This window comes from Rhinopithecus bieti, unplaced genomic scaffold, assembly GCF_001698545.2.
Source record: "Rhinopithecus bieti isolate Rb0 unplaced genomic scaffold, ASM169854v2 scaffold_10181, whole genome shotgun sequence".
In the NCBI taxonomy this organism is placed as follows: domain Eukaryota; kingdom Metazoa; phylum Chordata; class Mammalia; order Primates; family Cercopithecidae; genus Rhinopithecus; species Rhinopithecus bieti.
Window position 1 is genome coordinate 259,565 of NW_016806624.1, and position 21,437 is coordinate 281,001.

At 33.4% G+C, this 21,437-nt stretch overlaps 1 protein-coding gene across 6 annotated transcripts in view; it reads right to left on the minus strand.

Moving 5' to 3' along the window:
* The window catches only part of ERBIN (erbb2 interacting protein), a 154,847-nt gene that overhangs the window by 47,587 nt on the left and 85,823 nt on the right, over positions 1 to 21,437 (minus strand). For 5 of the 6 annotated variants that reach the window (XM_017877099.1, XM_017877098.1, XM_017877101.1 and 2 more), the window contains exons 5-14: positions 18,032 to 18,110; positions 16,542 to 16,631; positions 15,462 to 15,517; positions 8,889 to 8,952; positions 6,908 to 6,982; positions 6,135 to 6,279; positions 5,018 to 5,090; positions 4,591 to 4,720; positions 4,165 to 4,280; positions 2,244 to 2,313 (exon numbers count right to left, since the gene is read on the minus strand). In XM_017877099.1, coding sequence (XP_017732588.1) covers positions 2,244 to 2,313; positions 4,165 to 4,280; positions 4,591 to 4,720; positions 5,018 to 5,090; positions 6,135 to 6,279; positions 6,908 to 6,982; positions 8,889 to 8,952; positions 15,462 to 15,472 — 684 coding nt within the window. In that variant the 5' untranslated portion in view covers positions 15,473 to 15,517; positions 16,542 to 16,631; positions 18,032 to 18,110. Of the gene's footprint in view, positions 1 to 2,243; positions 2,314 to 4,164; positions 4,281 to 4,590; positions 4,721 to 5,017; positions 5,091 to 6,134; positions 6,280 to 6,907; positions 6,983 to 8,888; positions 8,953 to 11,423; positions 11,434 to 15,461; positions 15,518 to 16,541; positions 16,632 to 18,031; positions 18,111 to 21,437 lie in introns of all 6 variants that reach the window. The other variant, XM_017877103.1, reaches the window with a different exon arrangement.

Sequence of the window (21,437 nt, forward strand, 5' to 3'; positions counted from 1 at the left end):
TGACAGAGCAAGACCTCGCCTCAAAAAAAAAAAAAAAAAAAAGTGCTACTCTACTAATAGAATTAGTCTAAGAGTTCCTCAAGATCAGGAGGTACATCTCATTCATTGTGAAGTTAGTAAATGGCATAAGATGGGGTCCAGCAAATGTTTTCTGAATCTAGTCGCAAAATTTCAAATCAAATTTAAACATATACTATTCAATTAAGAGAAATCAGTTCCACATATAATAGATACAGTAATTGCCTGTGTTAAAAAGCTCCAATAAGGCCAGGCATGGTGGCTCACACCTGTAATCCCAGCACTTTGGGAGGCCAAGGCAGGCGGATTACCTGAGGTCAGGAGTTTGAGACCAGCCTGGCCAACATGGGGAAACTCCATCTCTACTAAAAAAACACAAAAATTAGCCAGGCATGGTGGCACAGGCCTGTAATCCCAGCTACTCTGGAGGCTGAGGCAGGAGAACTGCTTGAGCCCGGGGGACAGAGGTTGCAGTGAGCCAACATCATGCCACTGCACTCCAGCCTGAGTGACAGAGCAAGACTGTCAAAAAACAAAAACAAACAAAAACCTCTAATAAAGGCAATGTATCATCATTTTAATATTATCTCTAAATTTGCAAAGCAGGTAAATAATATAGTCTTATTCATAACCATGGATTAACAAAAATTTAAGGCTTTTGGGATAATAGTAAGGGCTAGGTAAGAAACGGGTCCCCAAGGCAGGGTGTGGTGGCTCAAGCCTGTAATCCCAGCACTTTTGGGAGGCCAAGGCAGGCGGATCATGAGGTCAAGAGATCGAGACCATCCTGGCCAACATGGTGAAACCCCGTCTCTACTAAATATACAAAAATTAGCTGGGAGTGGTGGCACATGCCTGTAGTCCCAGCTACTCAGGAGGCCGAGGCAGGAGAATTGCTTGAACCTGGGAGGTGAAGGGTGCAGTGAGCTGAGATCATGCCACTGCACTCCAGCCTGGCAGCAGAGAGAGACTCTGTCTCAAAAAAAAAAAAAAAAGAGAAGTACAGCACGGAACAAGACAGAACAGAACAGAGAAGGATACCCAGTTAAAAAGTATGAAGAATCCTTGTAGGTTTCTTTACTGTATTAACACCTCAAGGCTGTTAATATAATCCAGAATTAGAATACAATATAGTTTCTCAAGAAAATTTGGCTGTGGAGTTCATAAGTATCATATGAGACCAGTGTATCCAACACTGGGAAAATAAAGCTTTAAATAAATTATTATAAAGTATTGCTCAACATCAAATAACAAGCATTAATTTTTTAATTAAGAAGATCAGTAAATTGTATATTCTATTTTGTTATAACAACTTACAAGGAATCCTTACACACTGTTGGTGGGAATATATTATGGAGGTTCCTCAAAATATTAAAAATGAAACTATCATATAATCCAGCAATCTCACTACTGGATATATATTCAAAAGAAATAAAATCAGTATGTTGAAGAGATGTCTGCACTCCCATGTTCACTGCAGCAGAATTCACAATAGCAAATCAGCCTAAGTGCCCATGAATGGATGAATGAATAAAGAAAATGTAGTGTGTGTACACAAATACACATACAATCACAATGGAATACTATTCAGGAAATCCTGTCACTTGCAACAACATGGATGAACCTAGAGGACATTATGTTAAGTGAAATAAGCAGGAACAAGAAGATAAATGTCACACATTTTCACTTATATGAGGAATCTAAAACAGATAAACTGAAAGAAACTAAGAGTAAAATGGTGGGTTTTGGAGCTGGCAGGGGTGGGCTGGAGCATGGATTGGGATATATTGGTCAAAGGGTACAAAAGTCAAGTTAGGAGGAACAAGTTCAAGAGCTCTACTGTACAACGTGGTGACTACAGTTAATAACACTGTTATAGTCTTGAAATTGCCAAGTAGACTTTAAGTGTTCTCACTATAAAATATGACAAGTGTATGAGATAATGCTATTAAAATCAGAGTTTGAGTCTGACTTCCTAATCTCTCAAAATTTTCACAGATTTAGGAGAAATTAGGCAAGTCCAACAGAATTCATTACTTATAAATCGATACCTATTTTATAAAAAGTCATGTCCTTCTAAATATTTTGAGATTTTTCTTATATAAAAGATACATTTACACATGTACCACTGTATAGCTGCTCTTAAATGACCCTATGTAAATCACAGTGCAAAATTATGTAACACACAAAGGAACTCTATTAACTTATAAAATCAGAATGCCCACCTGATTATCTGAGAGCCACATAGCTGTCAATTGCTGTAGCTTTGTAAAGCTAAAGGGCAAATTCTTTAATCTGTAGGAAAAAATACAAACAAAAATTAAACTTTAAAATTTGAGATTTAAAATGAATGAGGGCTCAAAGGTTTTCTGAAAAATGCTATATAGTTGCGCACAAAATAGGAGAAAAAAATCTAGAAAAGTCCAATATAATTATTTGTACAGAACATAAGACAAAATATCTAGTTTTATAAAATTAGTTTCAAAATATTAATTCTTCAATTGAATCAATTCACCTGGCAAGAAAATGGATAACAGAATAACCTTAAAAAATAACAGTTAATTGTCCCTGCCTTAGAGAAAAGAACACATTAAGGAATGTCTCATAAAATTGCTTTGGTTTATTTGTACTCAGAACAAACTGTTATAGGAAGCACTCTTAGTGATAGTTTGATATAAAAACTGCACTGCTCTCTATTTGTGAGTCAGCAGTTATATAACCTAGAAGACTATCCTAAGATGATAATGAGTAAAAACAAAGTACAGTCATTCCTCAGTATCTGTGGAAGACTGGTTCCAGGATCTCCCTCAGACACCAAAATCTGCAGATGCTCAATCCCTTATATAAAATCGTATAGTATTTGCATATAACCTATGTACATCCCCCCTATATATTTTAAATCATTTCTAGAGTACTTATAATACCTATTAGAATACAAACGCTATGTAAACAGTTGGTATACCGTACTGTTTAGGGAATAACAATGGGAATGTTGGTACACGTTCAGTACTGACACAATTTTCTTCCAAATATTTTTGATCTGAAGTTGTTTGAATCCACACTTGCAGAACCCACAAATACAGAGGGTCAACTATAAATACTCATTAGAATACTAAACGAAAATATCCTATTTAAGACGGAATTATCTACTTCAGCCTTGCTATCTTATGCCTAACTAGTCTTCCATGCCTTTCTTTCAAGGTAATTTGCACAACCTACTGTGAGCCGTAGGAATTAAAGGGTGAAACACTGACTTAAGAAAGCAGTGGTTCTTTTGAATAAAACAGAAGTTAGAATATCATAATTAGTCAGAAAATTGAGTTTAAATTAAAGCTCTACCTTATAAGCTATGTGAGTCATCTTAAATCTGAGTCTTAAAACCCTCCTACATAAAATGGGAATACTATTATACTATTTCATAGAGCTGTTTTGAAGACTTCACAAGACACTATGAAAGTAAAAAGTGAAAACACTCTACAAATGCAGTTGAATCATCATTAGTATGTTTACCTCAGGAAAAGTATGGAAATTCTGTTTTAACTTAAACATTGTTCCAATTTACAACCCTAGTGATCAATTTGCTCTGCATCTTGGCTTTGCTGAAACCAGATTTCTGCCCAGAAAAATATTAGCAACAGACTAGATACATTCCAAAGTTGTTTTGTTAAATAGCAATATTAAGGTGAAGATGTGACTTTAGGAATAAAAGGTAACTGTAAGGAGAGAATAAGGAATATATAGCTAAGTCAACCTAAAATGAATAGTAACAACCACCGTATGATAAATTAACATCAGAAAAATTAGACCACTCCTTGTATAAAGAAAAAACAAAAATACACACTTAAGACCTCATTTAATGTTACTGATAAGTTCTTGGAAACCACAGCTTAATTTAGCAAACCTGTGTATGGCAGGTCCTCAAATAATGTCATTTTCTTAAAACACTGATGAACGAAAGAAGTGATTTCATTGTACGTTGTTTCACTGAAAGTCACACTTTCCAAGAGCCTATCAATAACACTGAGGACTTACTATGTATATTTAAAGAGAAACAAGCACTAGCTATTCTATTGTATATCATATGAAACTTAATTTCATCTAACCAACGTCTCCTATAAGCCAACTGATGAATATAGTATCACAAACCTATTGTCACTTAAATTAATGACTTTTAATTTTTGCATATCACCCATTTCCTCTGGAAGTGTCTCAAGTTTATTGGAATGGAGAAACAGCACAGTTACATTTTTCCAGCTTCCAATCTGAAAGAGAAATATAAACTGAGGATCAAAAAATTTGGCCTACAGGTTGATCAACACATAAAAACATCATTTTGAAAGTTATGAAAAATACTCCACATTTATAAAAGAAATAATGATTAGACTTTCTAATTATTAACTTTTATGTACATAAGAAAGCATTTAGGAACCTCTTCAAAATTAACATAGCTAATAAGTAACTTGATAAACTATTTTAGAAAGAAAATAAATGAAGCCACACTAAATAGCTATAATGAAGATAATTGGAAAAAAATGAAAAGACAAAAATCTAAATAAATCCAAAATACATTACCTCTGGGGGCAACTGTTGTAAGTAATTATGATCAGCAGCAAAAGTTCTTATGTTAGTAAGCTGCCCAATAGATGAAGGCAAAGCTTCAACTTCATTGAAACTACAATCCAGTTCTTCTACTGATATTAACCTTTAATTTAAAAAAGAAATATATATTATTTTTTAAAGGTTTCCTATGTATAATCCAAAATTTCAGAACATATAAACATTTGAACTCGACTTTGAAAACCTAGTGAAACCATTTCACAAAGCTAAACTTCACCATTAATAAGCAGGTCTGACTATCAAACACACACTCAACCTGTATACTAATTACTTAAATGTTTACAAAATCTTTAAGTCATTTATGCAAATATCTGAAAATATGTATGGCATGCTGAACTGAAAGTAAAATCTTTGAGGGTGTATACATTCACAAAAAACTTACCCTCCTATAGAGTCTGGCAGATACATTAACTGGTTTTCATCTATTTTAAGAGTTGTTATATTCTTCAACGAACCTAATGAGGGAAGAAACAACATATAATTTTTCAGCTTAAAAAAGAAGCAAGTCCACCAACAGTCAATGTGAGACATATTACATCTGACAAGAATTAGAAACAACTTTCCTAATAAACTTATCTAAAAGAGATACCACTCCCAATCCCAACATTCTATTCCCTTATCCTGTACTTTCAATCTTCATCCACATCACTATTTAACACAGTGTACATCTGTTTATTAACTCCCACTAAAATATAAACTTTACTGATAGTAGGAACTTTTTCTCTTCCTTGTTCACTGTTGTAGCTCTGCTTCTAAAAACAATGTCATGGCACAGAAAAAACAGACAATACAAACTTGTTGAATTAACAGACCAAAGAAATGGTAGTATGAAGGTAGTTCATAACAGGTGTATAACAAACTATTCCATATATCCTAATACTAAAACAGTAAAACATTTTTTAAGTTTAAGAAGTGTTGACTAAATAACAGTAGAATCGTAGCGAACTTACAAAAATGTAGTTTTAGCTAAAACCACCATGTGATTTAACTGAGAAAGATACAAAATATTTTGGTTTTATATTAAAACATCAAAAGATGTCAAGATTGAAGTTTTGGGTCCTTTCATCAAAATAACTCAATTCCATTGACATATCATTGAACAAGCAACGACACAGACTCAATTATAGATCTCTCATGATCTGTTCAACTGATCTGTTTTCTTGTCTGAGTGTCTATAATGAAACAGGAATGAAAAAAGTTACCAAAATAAAAGCTATGACAATAAAAGCTAACAGTTAAGCCAAATTAGTATAAATTAACTTATTTCAAAGAATTTAAATATATTAGAAATAAAAATGAGATTTCCTTAGAGTAAATAAAAAACAGTAATGTCAACAAAGGAGCAAACTGTACGACTGATCATAATAGGAAAAATTCAAATAAAATCTGTTCCTGTGGTAATGCAGTATAACTACCTCATAACAAGTGAAATTTGAGATTATGTGGAAGCCTTGAATTTATTTTAATAAAAATTGCATGAATTTGAAAGCAATACAAACCAATAGTCTCAGGAAGCTGCTGAAGTGAATTGCTTGATAATAGGAGGTCTTGAAGGTTTTCACATGCTGAAATTCCTTCTTCAACCATTTCAATATTATTTTTAGAAACATCCAAATATGTGAGCTGTTTCAAACTACCAATAAACTATAAGTAAAAAAAGAAAATCTAATGACTCTACTAACATTAGTAATTTGTAAAAAGTTTAGGCAATGAACTGGACACCAAGTTTTAATTCAAAATTAAATGTTAATACAAGAAAGAAGACTCTCAGGTAGTTTTTAAAATGCCATTCGAAATGTATTCAGCAATAAAGCTAAGATGTTCTACTAATCGTAGCATAGCAGAAGTGACAAAGGACATATTCTTTGGGAATTCAGTTGTCCATTACCTCCTAAGGAGATAGCATATATGGGGATTCTTGTGTTTTTTTCATGGGAGTAAACAATTTGTCAGTTGTTAAAACAGAAAGTTCAGGAAAATATCCTAGTTTACCAATTTCTTGGGTAAAGCAAATTGGTACATAAGTTCAAGTGATACCATTGGAAAGGACACACTCAACAGTATTAAAAGGAGACTTACAAATGTTTATTATAAGAATTCTTAGATTATAATCAAGAATGTGCTCATGGAAAAAAATGTAATTTGCTTGTGTTTAATAAAGAATAATCCAATTTCTTCTTATTAATTAAAAGTAATTATAAAAGATATAATTCACAAAACTGCAAAGGAGAGCCAGAAATAAGTGATGCCATTTAAATTTTCATATACATACCCCTGGAATAAAAGTCAGTCTATTAGCATCCATCCAAAACTCTTTCAATCCACTTAGTTGCTCAAGTACTTCAGGCTGTTGGGATTAGGGTAGGGGATAGCAGTAATTCAATTAATTTATGTGAATGTCTTTATCTGCCAAAAGAAACCCTGGGAATTTCTAATAACCTTTAGTTTCAAATCATTAAATAAAAGGAGCCAGGAGAAGGAAAAATAAAAAAGAAGAGCCAGGATGTGAGCCTTTCTACTGCATTATACTTACTATAGTAAAATTATTAATGGAGAAATCGAAGAGACATTCCATAGAAGTAGATTACAAAAAACGCATTTAAGCTTTGGATTACACAATAGGGTCAAGTTTTTATATAATTAGTAAAGAAATAAAAAATAGGACTCACTGCTTAGAAGTATAAAATAACAACATGCACTCATTCATTATCAGTAAGAAGATACAGCCTTTTAGAAAATAGAAAAATTACAAATGTTCCCTGGTGACATTCATTAAGAGGAAGATAAAAGACAACATGCATCCTAAATGTCCACAATCAGGGAAAGGTACATAGACAAAGTCATAACCACATGATACAAATATACTGTAATTTAAACCTCTAGTAAAAACTTTTAATTACATGGAGGAAAATTCTTTATAATATGGTGTTGAGGACATCAAAATTAATCCAAGTGTTGTGGCAGACCTTCATATCCATGAAAAATTTGCTCCTGGGCATTGTCCCTTCAAGGCTGCCCTCTTCAAAGTTATTTCTAACACCTCACAAAGCCACGTGCAATCAACGATCTTGTGATGGCACAGAGTACCATCATATCTAGTAACCATAGTTAACAGTCATACATAAAAGGCATGTCAACTAGATTTACTGTTAACCTATAAATGCAGATAAGACTCCCAGATGTAACTTGGATTAAAAGAAATTTCCTTTTGTGCATTCTTATAATAATTCTACTGTAAGTTTTAAAAAGTGTATAATGTTAGGAGACCAAAATGGTATAAAAACTAATGATGATTTTGAAAGTTTTTTGGATTCTTAAACTGAACAAATGAGATTTTTGAAATAGTTAATATGGAAACAGATTAATTCATACAGAACAAATATTGAGAAAGGACATAATAGATAAATAATTTGGGAAGCACAGCATGTATTTTAGAGAACGAGGTACTCCAAACTACCATGTTCCTCCTCAAACCTCAGCTGAAATTTATAATATTAATACAATACCCACAGGGCAATACTATAGCAAACAGTTTTAAGAAATTCCTATGCTTAAAACCATCATTTGTGAGCTACCACAATTTTAAACAACAAACTTGTAAACTAATTTAAAAGCTTAACTTAATAATGATACTCAGCTGGATATGTTCCTATTCAAAAAAAAAAAATCTAGCTTATTTTCTGAGTTCTTTTGGAAAATTCACTAGAGACAAAAGCTACTTAAACACTACTCCTTTCCTTTTGATTTCAGCATCATAGTGCACTTGGCATACAAAGCACAAACAAAAAGGTTCTCATTATTACTTCAAAAATAACAGTTGTTTCACTCAATGATTTTCCCCTTAGCTATTAAGTAACATAGAGAAGTATCTTATTACTGAATAAATTCACAAGCAATATCCCATGGAGCTATCTCTGATTCAGAACTACTTTTACCTGCTGCATTCCAGACTGATGTTTCTCACTTATAATCACTCAAATTTTCTGCTTCCTATGCTAAAAATTGTTTAGGTATCTCTTCCATGGACTTCTCATTGCTTTTACATTTTATGCTCACTTGTGGTCAGAAGTTCATCTGTCTGGTTAATTTTTCTATCTGTCTGGAAAGTTCTGGCTAAGAACTTTCATATCTTATAACTAAAAAAAAAAAAAGGGAAACCTTTATCCAATTTTTAAAAGAAATACATTAATTTTCACATTTTGTTCTTCATCAAATATAAGAACTTAGGGAAAGTGAGACTGATGAGAACTTACCACTTCCGTGAATTCGTTACTTCCCAAATCCAGTCTTTCCAGCTGGGTCAGTCTATTCATGGTTCTGTTCATAATGGAGTAATGAAAATTAACTACAAAATATCAATTACATGGAAGCCTTCAAAACATAGTCTAAAACATTCTTATGGAATATGTAATTATTTATGTGGCTTTCCATGTTGACAAAATAAAAATATAATTTCTAAAAAAATTTAAAAGTCAGATTTCTAGATAAAATAAGATGATCAGTTATTATCTTACTTTGTCTTCTCATTGGTCTTTTCATTTCTATTTTTAAGAAGCAACTGCAACAAATTTAAACCCACAAGCCAGAATACGAATAATGAGTTTCCATTTTTTCACATAATAAATTTTCATATAGTAAAAGTCAGTTAATAAATTTTGGCAGATGCCTAGTAATTACTACCATAATTACAAAAATTCTTTTTCAAAACTGCTCATATATTTGTAAGACTTTAAGATAACTGTAACTCTGAAAATTAATATTCAAAATGCTAACAGTACATGTATTATTACTCCCCACATGTTCAAATTAAATCTAATACAATTCAAAATAAAGTCTATATTATATGAATCACAAATTAGTAGTTGACATTTATTTTAAATAAAAGCAATAATATACCATTCTTAACTTCCAACTTAACATCAACACTTCACTGAAACTACAGGAACCTGAAAGATGTACAAACCAGTTTTGTAATGAAATAAACTATGTTGCACTTTTATCTTTTATCTTGCCTTTTACAAAGGTACCTTTTGAAACTAATTCAAACAAATATTTATGCTCTTAAGTTGCTATTTTTGTATAACCCCTATTATTTAATATAGAGATGCTACCAGTTACCCAGATAAGAAATTCTGTATTAAGGATTTTGTAGGATATGACAAAATGAGAGCAAAATATAGTTATAATCACAATATCAGTATATTACATTAATGTTAATACTTTGAAAATAAGTATCATTTAAAATCCACAGGCACTTCAAATTATGGCACAAAAAACAAACTATTCCTATCTTTTCTGGAATTTTAACAAAAATTAGTAGTAAGTAAAATAAAACTCAGTTGCAACATTTCTCCAGCTTTTTAGTTAAAAAATATAAGAACAAACACCATCATTGTAATGAAACTGTCATTGGTCTACATCAGAAGCGAATTTTCCCTTTACATTTTAAATATGCCATTCTGTCATCAACCCTTCAATTCATCTCATAATGCCAATTTTTATAAAACTGCTTTCACTTAGATTTACTAAGTGCCTATTCCCAGGTACTATAATTCTACTTCCTTACTCATATCTTTCCCCAGAAAACCTGTAAGTTCTAGCTTCCTTCATAACAAGCGAAAGGTTGTTTCCAGGATCTTTCTCCAGATGTATAAAGTCTCATGCTATGATAGTAATTTCCTGTGTTCAAATAACTATACCAGGTGGAGATTTGCAAAAAGTAAAGAGGATTGTGAGGAGAAAGAGAAGACTGAAAGAACAAAACATAATCTTACATTTCTTGCTTCAGTATTGTTATAATGACAAGATAACAGAAAATTCACATGCAACTATTGAGCACATAATGTCAATGGCATAACAGTTTTAGAATAGGGTACAAAAATGAAAAGCAGTGCATTGGAAAAATTCAATTACAGATGATGGCCTGGAAAAGTTAAATTTTAAAACAATTTTAGGAAAATGTGAGTGATACAGATATGTAATAGAAAAGAAAATATACTGTCATGTCAAAAAGTATCTCAACCTCAACTCTCTGTAGTTAATAATGACAACTGTGACTATACTCAAACACTTTAGAAATCTCAGAAGTAAAACTGCATCCTAGATTAAGATCTAGCCACCCGTCTCAAGGAGAAAACATAAACAATATCCCTCAGATTTTCTCCCATCTGTTTCTAAAACTCATTTGTATTGAACTCATTTTACTTTCTCCTCTCCTCAAAGGAAAAGTAAAACATCTTTTGTGTTCTTGGTACTGTTCTCTCCAATATTCTTTAGGTAGCATTAAATTTCACTTAACTATATATCTAAAACAACAGCTCTTTCCATTGCTCTAATCTTTGATATAAGATTAGACCTAATCTTATATCATATAACCTAAATGCACATTACTTTGTAATATTTACAACTATATCCTCTTGTTTGTGAGGTCTCAAAAGTTATAATCACGCAAAAACAATTAGGAAAGAGAAAGAAAGAGCATCCAAATTGGAAAATAAGAAGTCAAAATTAGCCTTGTTCACAGACAACATGATCTTATACCTAGAAAAATCTAATGACTCCATCAAAAAACTATTAGAACTGATAAGACAAATTAAGTAAAGTTGAAGGATACAAAATCAACATATGAAAATCAGGAGGATTTACATATGCCAATAGTAAACAATCTGAAAAATCAAGAAAGCATTCCCATTTATAGTAGTTACAAAAAATATAAAATACCGGCCAGGTGCAGTGGCTCACGCCTGTAATCCCAGGCGTGGTGTATATATAACTATATACACACACACTTTGGGAGGCCTAGGCGGGCGCATCACGAGGTCAGGAGATAGAGACCATCCTGGCTAACATGGTGAAACCCTGTCTCTACTAAAAACACAAAAATTAGCCGAGTGTGGTGGTGGGTGCCTGTAGCCCCAACTACTCAGGAGACTGAGGCAGGAGAATGGCGTGAATTCAGCAGATGGAGCTTGCAGTGAGCCGAGATTATGCCACTGCACTCCAGCCTGGGCGACAGAGCAAGACTCCATCTCAAAAAAAATATATATAGATATATATGTGTGTGTGTGTGTGTGTGTATATAGTTATATATGTGTGTGTGTATATATATACACACACACATAATACCTAATCAGTCGAAAGACATGAAAGATCTATACAAGAAAAACTATAAAACTCTGATGTAAGAAATTAAAGAGGACACAAAAAAATGGAAAGATACTCCGTGCTCATGGATTAGGATAGTTAAAATGACAATACTACTCAAAGCAATGTACAGATTCAATGTCATCCCCATCAAAACACTGACATTCTTAACAGAAATATTTTTAAAATCCTAAAATGTATACAGAACCACAACAAAAGACTCCAAATAACCACAGTGACGTTGAGCAAAAAGAACAAAGTTGAAGGTATCACACTATCAGACTTCAAAATGTACTACAAAGCCATGGTAATCAAAGCAGCATAGTACATAGGCACACAGACCAACGGAAAGGAATTGAGAACCGAGACATAAATCCATGCATTTACAGCCAACTCATCCTAGGAAAACGTGCCAAGAAGATAAAATGGGGGAAAAGACAGTTTCTTCAACAACTGATGCTGGAAAACTGGATAACTATATGCAGAAAAATGAAACTAGACCTCTATCTCTCACCATACACACAAATTAACTCACAATGGATCAAAGACTTAAATCTGAGACCTGAAACTATGAAACTACCAGAAGAAAACATTGGAGAATGTTAATTCCCAATATCAGTATCAAGGATACTGGTTTGGACAAATATTTTTTTGTGTAAGACCTCAAAAGCACAGGCAATCAAAGCAAAAAAAATAGACAAATGGGATTACAGCAAGCTAAAAAACAGCACAGCAAAGGAAACTATCAACAAAATGAACAAACCACAGAATGGGAGAAATATCTGCAAAGTATCCATCTGACAGGAATTAATAATTAGAATACATAAGAAGCTTCAACAAATCAATAGCAAAAAAAAAAAAATTCTACTGTAAAATACACCAAAGATCTGAATAGACATTTCTCAAAAGAAGACATACAAATGACAAACAGATATATGAAAAAATGATCATCACTAATCAGAGAAAACTACAATGAGATCTCATCTTGCCCTACTTAAAATGGCTTACATTAAAAAGATGGGCAATGACAGACACTAGCAGGGATGTGGACAAAGAGGAATCTCTGAACAATGTTGGTGGGAATATAAATTAATATAGCCACTATGGAGAACAGTATAGAAGTTCCTAAAAAAAAATTAAAATGGAACTATCCCATAATCCAGCAATTCCACTATTGGGTATATATATACAAAAGAAACGAAATCAGTATACTGAAGGGTTATCTGAACTGCTATGCCTATGGCAGCACTATTCGCAATAGCCAAAATATGGAATCAATTTAAGTAACCATCAACAGATGAATGGATAAAGAAAATATGGTACATGTACAAGATGGAATATTATTCAGCCATAAAAGAGGCTGCCTGCAGTAACGTGGGTTGATCAGGAGGCCATTACGTTAAGTGAAATAAGCCAAGCATGTACTCACTCATATGTGCGAGCTAAAAAAAGTAGATCCCAGGCGGGGTGTGGGGGCTCACACCTGTAATCCCAGCACTTTGGGAAGCCGAAGAGGGCAGGTCATTTGAGGCCGGGAGTTTGAGACCAGTCTGACCAACATAGCAAAACCCCGTCTCTACTAAAAATACAAAAAATTAGCCAGACGTGGTGGTACATGCTTGTAGTCCCAGCCACTCTGCAGGCTGAGGAACAAGAATCACTTTAACTCGGGAGGCAGAGGGTGCACTGAACTGAGATCATACCACTGCACTGAAGCCTGGGTGACAGAGACTGACTCAGTCTCAAAAAAACAAAACAAAAAATAAAAAACAGATCTCTTGAAGATAAGAGTAGAATGGTGATTACCAGAGGCTGAGGAGCGCAGTGGGGAGGAAGGAATGAAGGGGAAAGAATATAAATGTATTTATTACCACTGAACTGTACACATAAAAATGGTAAAGATAGTAAATTTTACACATAGTTTACCTCAGTAAAAATGTATTTAAAAGGCTACAATCATATCTTAAAAGGAGAAAAGAATATCTGCAAATTCACTGAGAGTCTAATTTGAATCTCTAAAAGGTGTTAAAATCAGTTAATTGCCTATGATATCACATAGTAATTGCAGGCTTAGCTATTTCAGTAGATAATTTACATCTTGCTATTCAAATCTCTTAGAAACCAGTCATGTTTTTAGCTAAGGAATTATCAATGAGAGTATCAAATCTGTAATATATACATATCTTTTTGAATTTTAATATGGATTATGATTTGACTTTAATTTATACTCACAATCATCACTATAAACATTCATCCCTGCATAAAACAATGACTCAAAACATTGTCTTTCGGAATAAAAAATAAGACACAGTCTCTGTCCTCACAGATAATCATGGGGGGAAACCAAGGGAAAGACACACATGCACATACATGCATGTTATATGCTGGTCAGGGAAGAAGAGAGTGACATATAATAAAAACAGATCGAGCAAATACTGTTAACAGATATAAATATGTTAACATTATCCAGCAAATACTGTAACAGATATACATATGTCATAGAAGCTGAGTAAACAGAACAACTCCTGGGGTAACTGGAGATGTTTTCCTTCTCAAGAGGTGAGAAGTTTGTTGTTTGTTTTGAGATAGGGTCTCACTCTGTTCTTATGCTGGAATGCAGTGGCGCAATCGTTGCACACTACAAGTGCAAATTCCTGGACTCAAGTGATCCTCACTCCTCAGCCTCCAGAGTAGCTGGGACTATAGTTACATGCTACTGTGCCCAGCTAATTTTTAAATTTTCTGTAGAGATGGGGGTCTTGCTTTGTTGCCCAGGCTGGGTGGGCAAATCTTGATGATGCAATTTCAACATGAGTTGACAAATTTTTTCCGTAAAGGGCCAGAGAGTAAATATTTTAGGTCCTGTACACCTAAAAAAGTTTAGGGCCTACAGTGATAGGGCAGTGACAACCACTCTAACACCAACAACAGATGCATACAGTAGTGACAACTACTTTATCACTGTAAAACAAAAGCAGTCACAGACAATACGTACATGAATGCATGTGGTTGTGTTCCAATGAAACTTTTGTTTACAAAAACTGACAGTGGACTAGATTTAATCACAGACTGTAGCTTGCCAACCCTTAAAATCTAACACTATAGCAACGCATTCATAGTGTTTCAAGATATTTGGTCAACGAATGGCCACAGACTACAGTGCATTTTGAGTTTGTAGACCTGTTTCTTTTATAATTAAACTTTTTTATTTGCTCCTGGATTGCCATCTCTTGTATGTTAGCTTACCATTAGGGAACCAATCATCCCATTTCTAATTTACAACACACTAGAAAGCCAGACAATCAAGTTCTACCATTACCAGGCTTCACATGAAGATCCTATGGATCTTTCTAATGAGCAATATGTGTATGAACTTTAGTAGACAAACCTGTGATTTCTACTCAGTATTGAGGTGGGCTTTACATACTTACTATTTTGACTTTTACGTCACACACAAGACTGCGTTTCAGACAGCTATAATCATTATCAACACAGTACCACGTTAAACACCAACAACAGACACATTTCAATATTTTAACACCACTAATTAAAATATGATGACCACACAGTCAAGATTTACAAATAATTTGCACTACATTTTAGGTAATAAAAATTTACATTTTGAAAGACTTAATCATTAAAATTATAAATTAAGTTTTTTAAAGAACAGCACCTTTACTTACTTAGGCAACATTTTAACTGGTTTTCTCTAAGCTCTAATATTTGGAGTTTAGTTAATCTGCAATACAAAAAACAAATCACGTATCTAGGACAAAGACAATGAATTTAATAAATTAATGTTATATTCTAATGTTTTAAAGGAAGCAATATAATTGTGTAATTACTATATGCAAAGTAATATATTAGAAATTACAGAATACAACATAAAATACAAAGGAAGAAAAGACTATTTTGCTCCTCAAAATTATGGTCAGAGGAAAAGGGTTAGCACTTCTACACATTTTCAAAGTGACAAAGTGATTATCCCCAAGAATCAATCCTCTGGAATTTCATACCTTTTACCAAAATGCTCACAAAATTGTTAACTCTTGGTAGATTCAAAAACAATAATGCAACTCTAAAGTGCTGCTCTGAGAAGAAATAAAGAAACAAAACAAGGAGGAGAAATCCTCTGGCACTTCATGGATGTACATTCCACTAAAATTAGAGAGAAAATGAACAGACTAAGTGATGCAAATGCCAGATACAGAAGAGGAATCTGACAAGAACATCAATGATTTTTACACAAAAGATGGCTACAAAATTAACATTTAGTTGACTAGCATTTTCTCTAGTAGTTAAACTCAGTAATAACTTCATATCTATTATTCATTCATCTGTTTAAAAAATTACTCAGAGATTTGAGGGTGGCAGGGAGATGATGAAGTCACCCCGAGAAACAGATTCCCTTTTCTCAAGAATTTTGATTACAGCAGGGAAGACAGATAAATCAATTATTAGATCATTTTAGAATGCTAAGAATACAACATTCAGTATCTCAAGCATACAGAAATTACCCCTATTGAAACGTTGTTTTGGCCACCTAAAAAAAACATTTTCTTTTCCTTCAAACTCTCACTGATTACTGTTTACTAGGAAAATTAATTCAAAGCCACCAAAGAGACTATAAAAGTCACAATGCTTGGGAATAATTTAAAAAGAGCCTATGAAACTGTAATTAGTAGTACTACCAAAGTAGCTTATAGTTTTGTAAACTTTATAAGAGCTAATAATAAAAGGTTTTAGAAGAAACCATAATTTACCTGCCAAAATTAGCTGGCAAGAACTCAAGAAAAGCATCATTCAGATACAACTGGGTTAGGTTTAACAGCTGAGAAAATCCATCAGGGAGCCTACATAAAATACCAGAATTTAAATTAAGTTCATGTAAGAAATTCAGTCTTTTACTTAAATCTAAGACTCTCATAAGATATTTTTCCAACAGACAGAAAACAGTCACTTCTTTACTTTTATAAAAGCCCCTTCAAAGATTTGCCTTTTATAATTACCTACTTGTTTCAATGTATCTTCATCACATTGTAAACAAAAAATGAGGCAATATTTGTTTTAATAATATAAAATCTGAACAAAACAGTCAACTATGAATGAGCCACAATACATAAAAATGTATTTAGGGTATAACTCTGAAATCAGCAGACACTCTTGAAATCTGTCTTATCTACTCTCAATCAAAAGGACTAGATAAGAATTTCCAAACCTTGGCAGAGAAATTTTGGGCTGAATAATTCTTTGTTGTACCTAGGCTGTCCTGTGCACTGTAGGATGTTTAGCTACAACACTGATCTCTACAAACTAGATGCCAACAGTGTACATGCATGCACACACGTACCCCACTATGAAAACCAAAAATGTGTCCAGAAACTGCCAAAGTCTCCTGGGGCATGATAGCCCCCAGCTGAGAACCACTGGTTGAGATTACTTTCAATTTTAATATTTGGCTCCTAAACAATTTTAAGATTATACGGTTTTATAATAAGCAAATGAAAAGAAATAACATTTAAAGCTAAATGACATTAGGGCCATGTAACAATCTACATGTGTTAGCTTTACTTCTATTTTTTGTTGATTGTGAAACAAGTAAAGATCTAGAATTTGATGCTAGAGCAATACTTTCAAATGAAGACACTATGCATAATCTTTACATGTTGGTTCTGGATTGCTATGCTTCTTTCCAGTCATCTTTTGCTTCACCATTCCATTTTTGCAAAATTTAACAGCCTTGGTGCCAGGAAAACTTTCTGTTTACAGTCATCACTGTCATAAGTGGACATTCACAATCTCTGATACACTGCAACCAATCATATATTTTTGTTGTTGTTGTTATTGTTTTATGTTTCCTGTTGTTTTGCCTTCTATTAAAACTGTGAAGAAACTTTTGGTTTCCTTTACTGTTTTCAAAAGTTTGAAGGTAACCACACACCTGATTTGAAGGCAAAGACACTCTTCTAGGGTGTAAATAACACAGAGTGAGGGAATGTGGATTCTACTCTCATTTCTGACATTATTTGTGAGACTTGGAGCAAAACACTCTATCTCTTTGGGATCACAATTTTACGTTAGTAGTATATGGGGTTAGAGAGATTATTTAAAAGATTCCTTTTAACTCTAAAATTAAAACTTTGTATAGACTTAAGATTGATAAAAAATTTTTGTTAAAATATGTACAATAATATCTACTGTTTCATAATTGTTTTCTTCACAAAAGTAATTTATAATTCACCTAAGAACTTACTTGGAAATAGGGTTTACACTGGCCTCCACAACTGTCAAAACTTTACAATTTTTTATATTTTCTGGAAACTCCTGTATGCCTAGAAAACAAACAAAGATCAAATTGAAAGATTACAAAGGCCAAAAATAACACTAACAATAATACATACCTTCCAGATTCTAAAGTAATATACCAATTAACAAGGAAGTAGATGAAGTGACAACATCAATGTGAACTAAACAATGACCTCCACAACAATTTCTTTATCTTTCCTCCTCGTTTTATTTGCCTCTTTATAACTGCTAATTACATACTGCTAAAAAATTGATTTTTACACCTTTCTTTCCTTCTTCTGAAAATTAGTGCCTTCTCCATGTGATGTTAAGGACCTAAACTGGAGAACATTTAACATTCTTTCTGTTTCTCTCACTTTAAAAAAAAAGGACTGTTTTTTATTATTTTTATTTGTTTTTAAGAGGGAGTCTTGATCTGTTGCCCAGGCTGGAGTGCAGTGGGGCAAACTAGGCTCAGTGCAACTTCTGCCTCCTGGGTTCAAGCAATTCTCCTGCTTCAGTCTCCTGAACAGCTGAGATTACAGGCACCCGCCACCATGCCCAGCTAATTTTTGCATTTTAGTAGAGACGGAGTTTCACCATGTTGGTCGGACCGGTCTCGAGCTCCTGACCTCAGGTGACCCACAAACCTCGATCTCCCCAAGTGCTGGGATTACAGGCATGAGCCACCCCACAGGCCAAGAATTGTTTTTTAAATGCTGGCCTCTTGATTGAGCTGGTTCCAAACTTACATAAGCAAAGCTGAAAATAAAGCTGCATATCGAAGAGGAAGACAATCTACATCAGATATGCCAGTGGATATATTGCCTGAAGGCAACACTGTCCAGCCGAAGATAATGAAACACTTTCTCTTTCCTGCAACTATCCTATTTTTCCTAACTATATTTATATTCCCCTTTTCTCAACCTTTTCCCTTCACATAACCCAGTGTCATGCCAAAAATATGATTAACTGCTTTAAAATGCAGTGATTTCTTAATACTATGATAGATATATTCAATAGATCTATTAGACATTTCAGCTTTGGAGTATCCTAGACGAGTGCTTTTCAAGCCAAAAGAGGTAAAGGATCATGGTTTTTAAATTTTCCAATCTGTTGTGGACCAATACATTTACAAAACACTGTACAACGGGAATAATATCAAACTGCAGTGAAAGATTCTGAGCATTTACTCATTCCCTGACATTATCACAGCCAAAATGAAGTAATAAATAATTTGTGGACTACCATTGGTCCACAGATCAACTTTAAAAAGCACTGTTCTAATCTAAACTAAAGGAATGCTAATTAATAACATTTAAGACATTCCAAAAATGAATTTTATATAGTCTGTGTTTGTAAGATCCATTGCTCCATTAACATGATATGGTTAACAGGATTATCATTAGAGAACCATTTCAGACCCTTTCGACTTCATCACTACATGATTTTAAATAAACAAGTTTACCACAATATCATATATAGAATGTCAGGTGATGAAAAATGAATGATGCAAAACCACCAAATAGGAAATGACACAGTAGTAACTGTTTCAGTCAAAATTCATCAATGGATGCTAAAACTAGTGGGTAAAAGTATGATGAAAAACAGGGTATTAATAGAGACTCAAAAGATTATTTCCACACAACACTTAGCAATTAAAAACGGAAAATTCACTTCACAGTAGAGAAATCTGACAAGCACCACCTTAACCTTCAAAATTGCTTGAAAGTTGGCATCATCAGTTAACATCATCATAATGTGGCAACTAATCTGAGAGGTACTGAGAAACAATATCGTATCACTTTGGACATATACTTGCCAAAAACACACAACCTGAATTTAATCATAAGCAAACACCAAACAAATCCAAATTAAGTAAATTATGTCAAATAAATGGCCAATAACTTTCAAAACTATCAAGGTCAAAAAAAGACAAAGGAAGACTAAGGAAGTAACCAAAGGAAGACTAAGGACCCATGAGACCTAACAAATAAATGTAATATGTGAAAGTAGCAAGTGTTTGTGAGGATGTCAAGAAACTGGGAACTACACACATTGCTGGTAAGAATGCAAACTGACATACCCACTATGGAAAAAGAGTTTGGTAGCTCTCGAAATGCTAAACATAGAATTTTTAACTGGTACTTTTTTTGACTACTAATTCAATTTAATGTTGCATTCCCTGGTCTTCTCAGTTTTCCACTTCTTACACTGATTTTGGTAATTTATTTTTCACTTAATCTAAGTTTTAAAATTTAGTAGCTTTGTATCATTCATTCTTCCCCTGTTGAGTGGGAAAAAAGTCATTTTTAATAAAAAGATGATAAAATAGGAATGTGGGATATTTTTTTTTGGAGATGGGAGACAGGGAAATTTTCTTACTGGTGAAACAAACTTGGCAATCCTATTCCAAGCCTCCAAATTAATACTGATCTACAAGACATTCTTTTTACTTAGAATGCTCTTCCTTCCAGCAAAACCAGTAGGATCTTCTGAAAGCCTATCCTGATCTCTAAACTCAATGAAATTTAACTCTCCAAAAAGTTCAATTATGCATTTTATGGCATTTTTACAATTGTTTACTTTGTATTAGTTGTGTATTCTTCATATTACTGCTAGGTTTTATTTCAATTGACCCAATTCTCCACTTTAAGTACATGTTACTATATAGTACATTGTACCTTTGTACAACAAATGCTTGCTGAATTTCACTTACCTACCATCTTCTTTTCTCTCATTCATTTACATACAAAATACTTAACATTATTGCGTTTTTCCTTAGGAGTGAAATCTTTATTAGTTCTTCGACAAACAACTGTCTTTAAGTGATCACTCCATTGAGGATGCATTAAAATGATGCTCCTAATATATTACAAGAGCACCCCTTTGCTGAACTGACTAAATATTTTTTAAATGAAAGGGCAGTGTCTGCTGCTGCAGAGCCTAAGGAGAGCATGTAGCAGTGCCCGGTGGCAGTGGGGCTAGAATTCTATGGTACGTGTAGTGCTCAGGGGCCAATGTGGAGTTGTGGAGTTACAGAGGAAGCAGAGGGAGTTTTGAATTACTATGAAAAAGTTGCACTGAAAATTTCCGTATTTTTTTAAAGTCATTCTGTGGAAATGTTTGCATTTCTCTTGGGTAAATACCTAAGACTGGAACTGCTGAGTTAATTATGTGTCTACTGATGTGGTGGATTACACTGATTTTCAAGTAATGATCCAACCTTGAATACATGGAATGGATTTGGTTGTGGTGCACAATTCTTAATACTTTTTTAAAAGTAAAACATTCCATGTTTGGGTGGAGCAAGAAAACATTCTATAAAGTTCTCACTGGCATTCAAATTCTTTTTTTTTTTTTTTTTTTTTTTT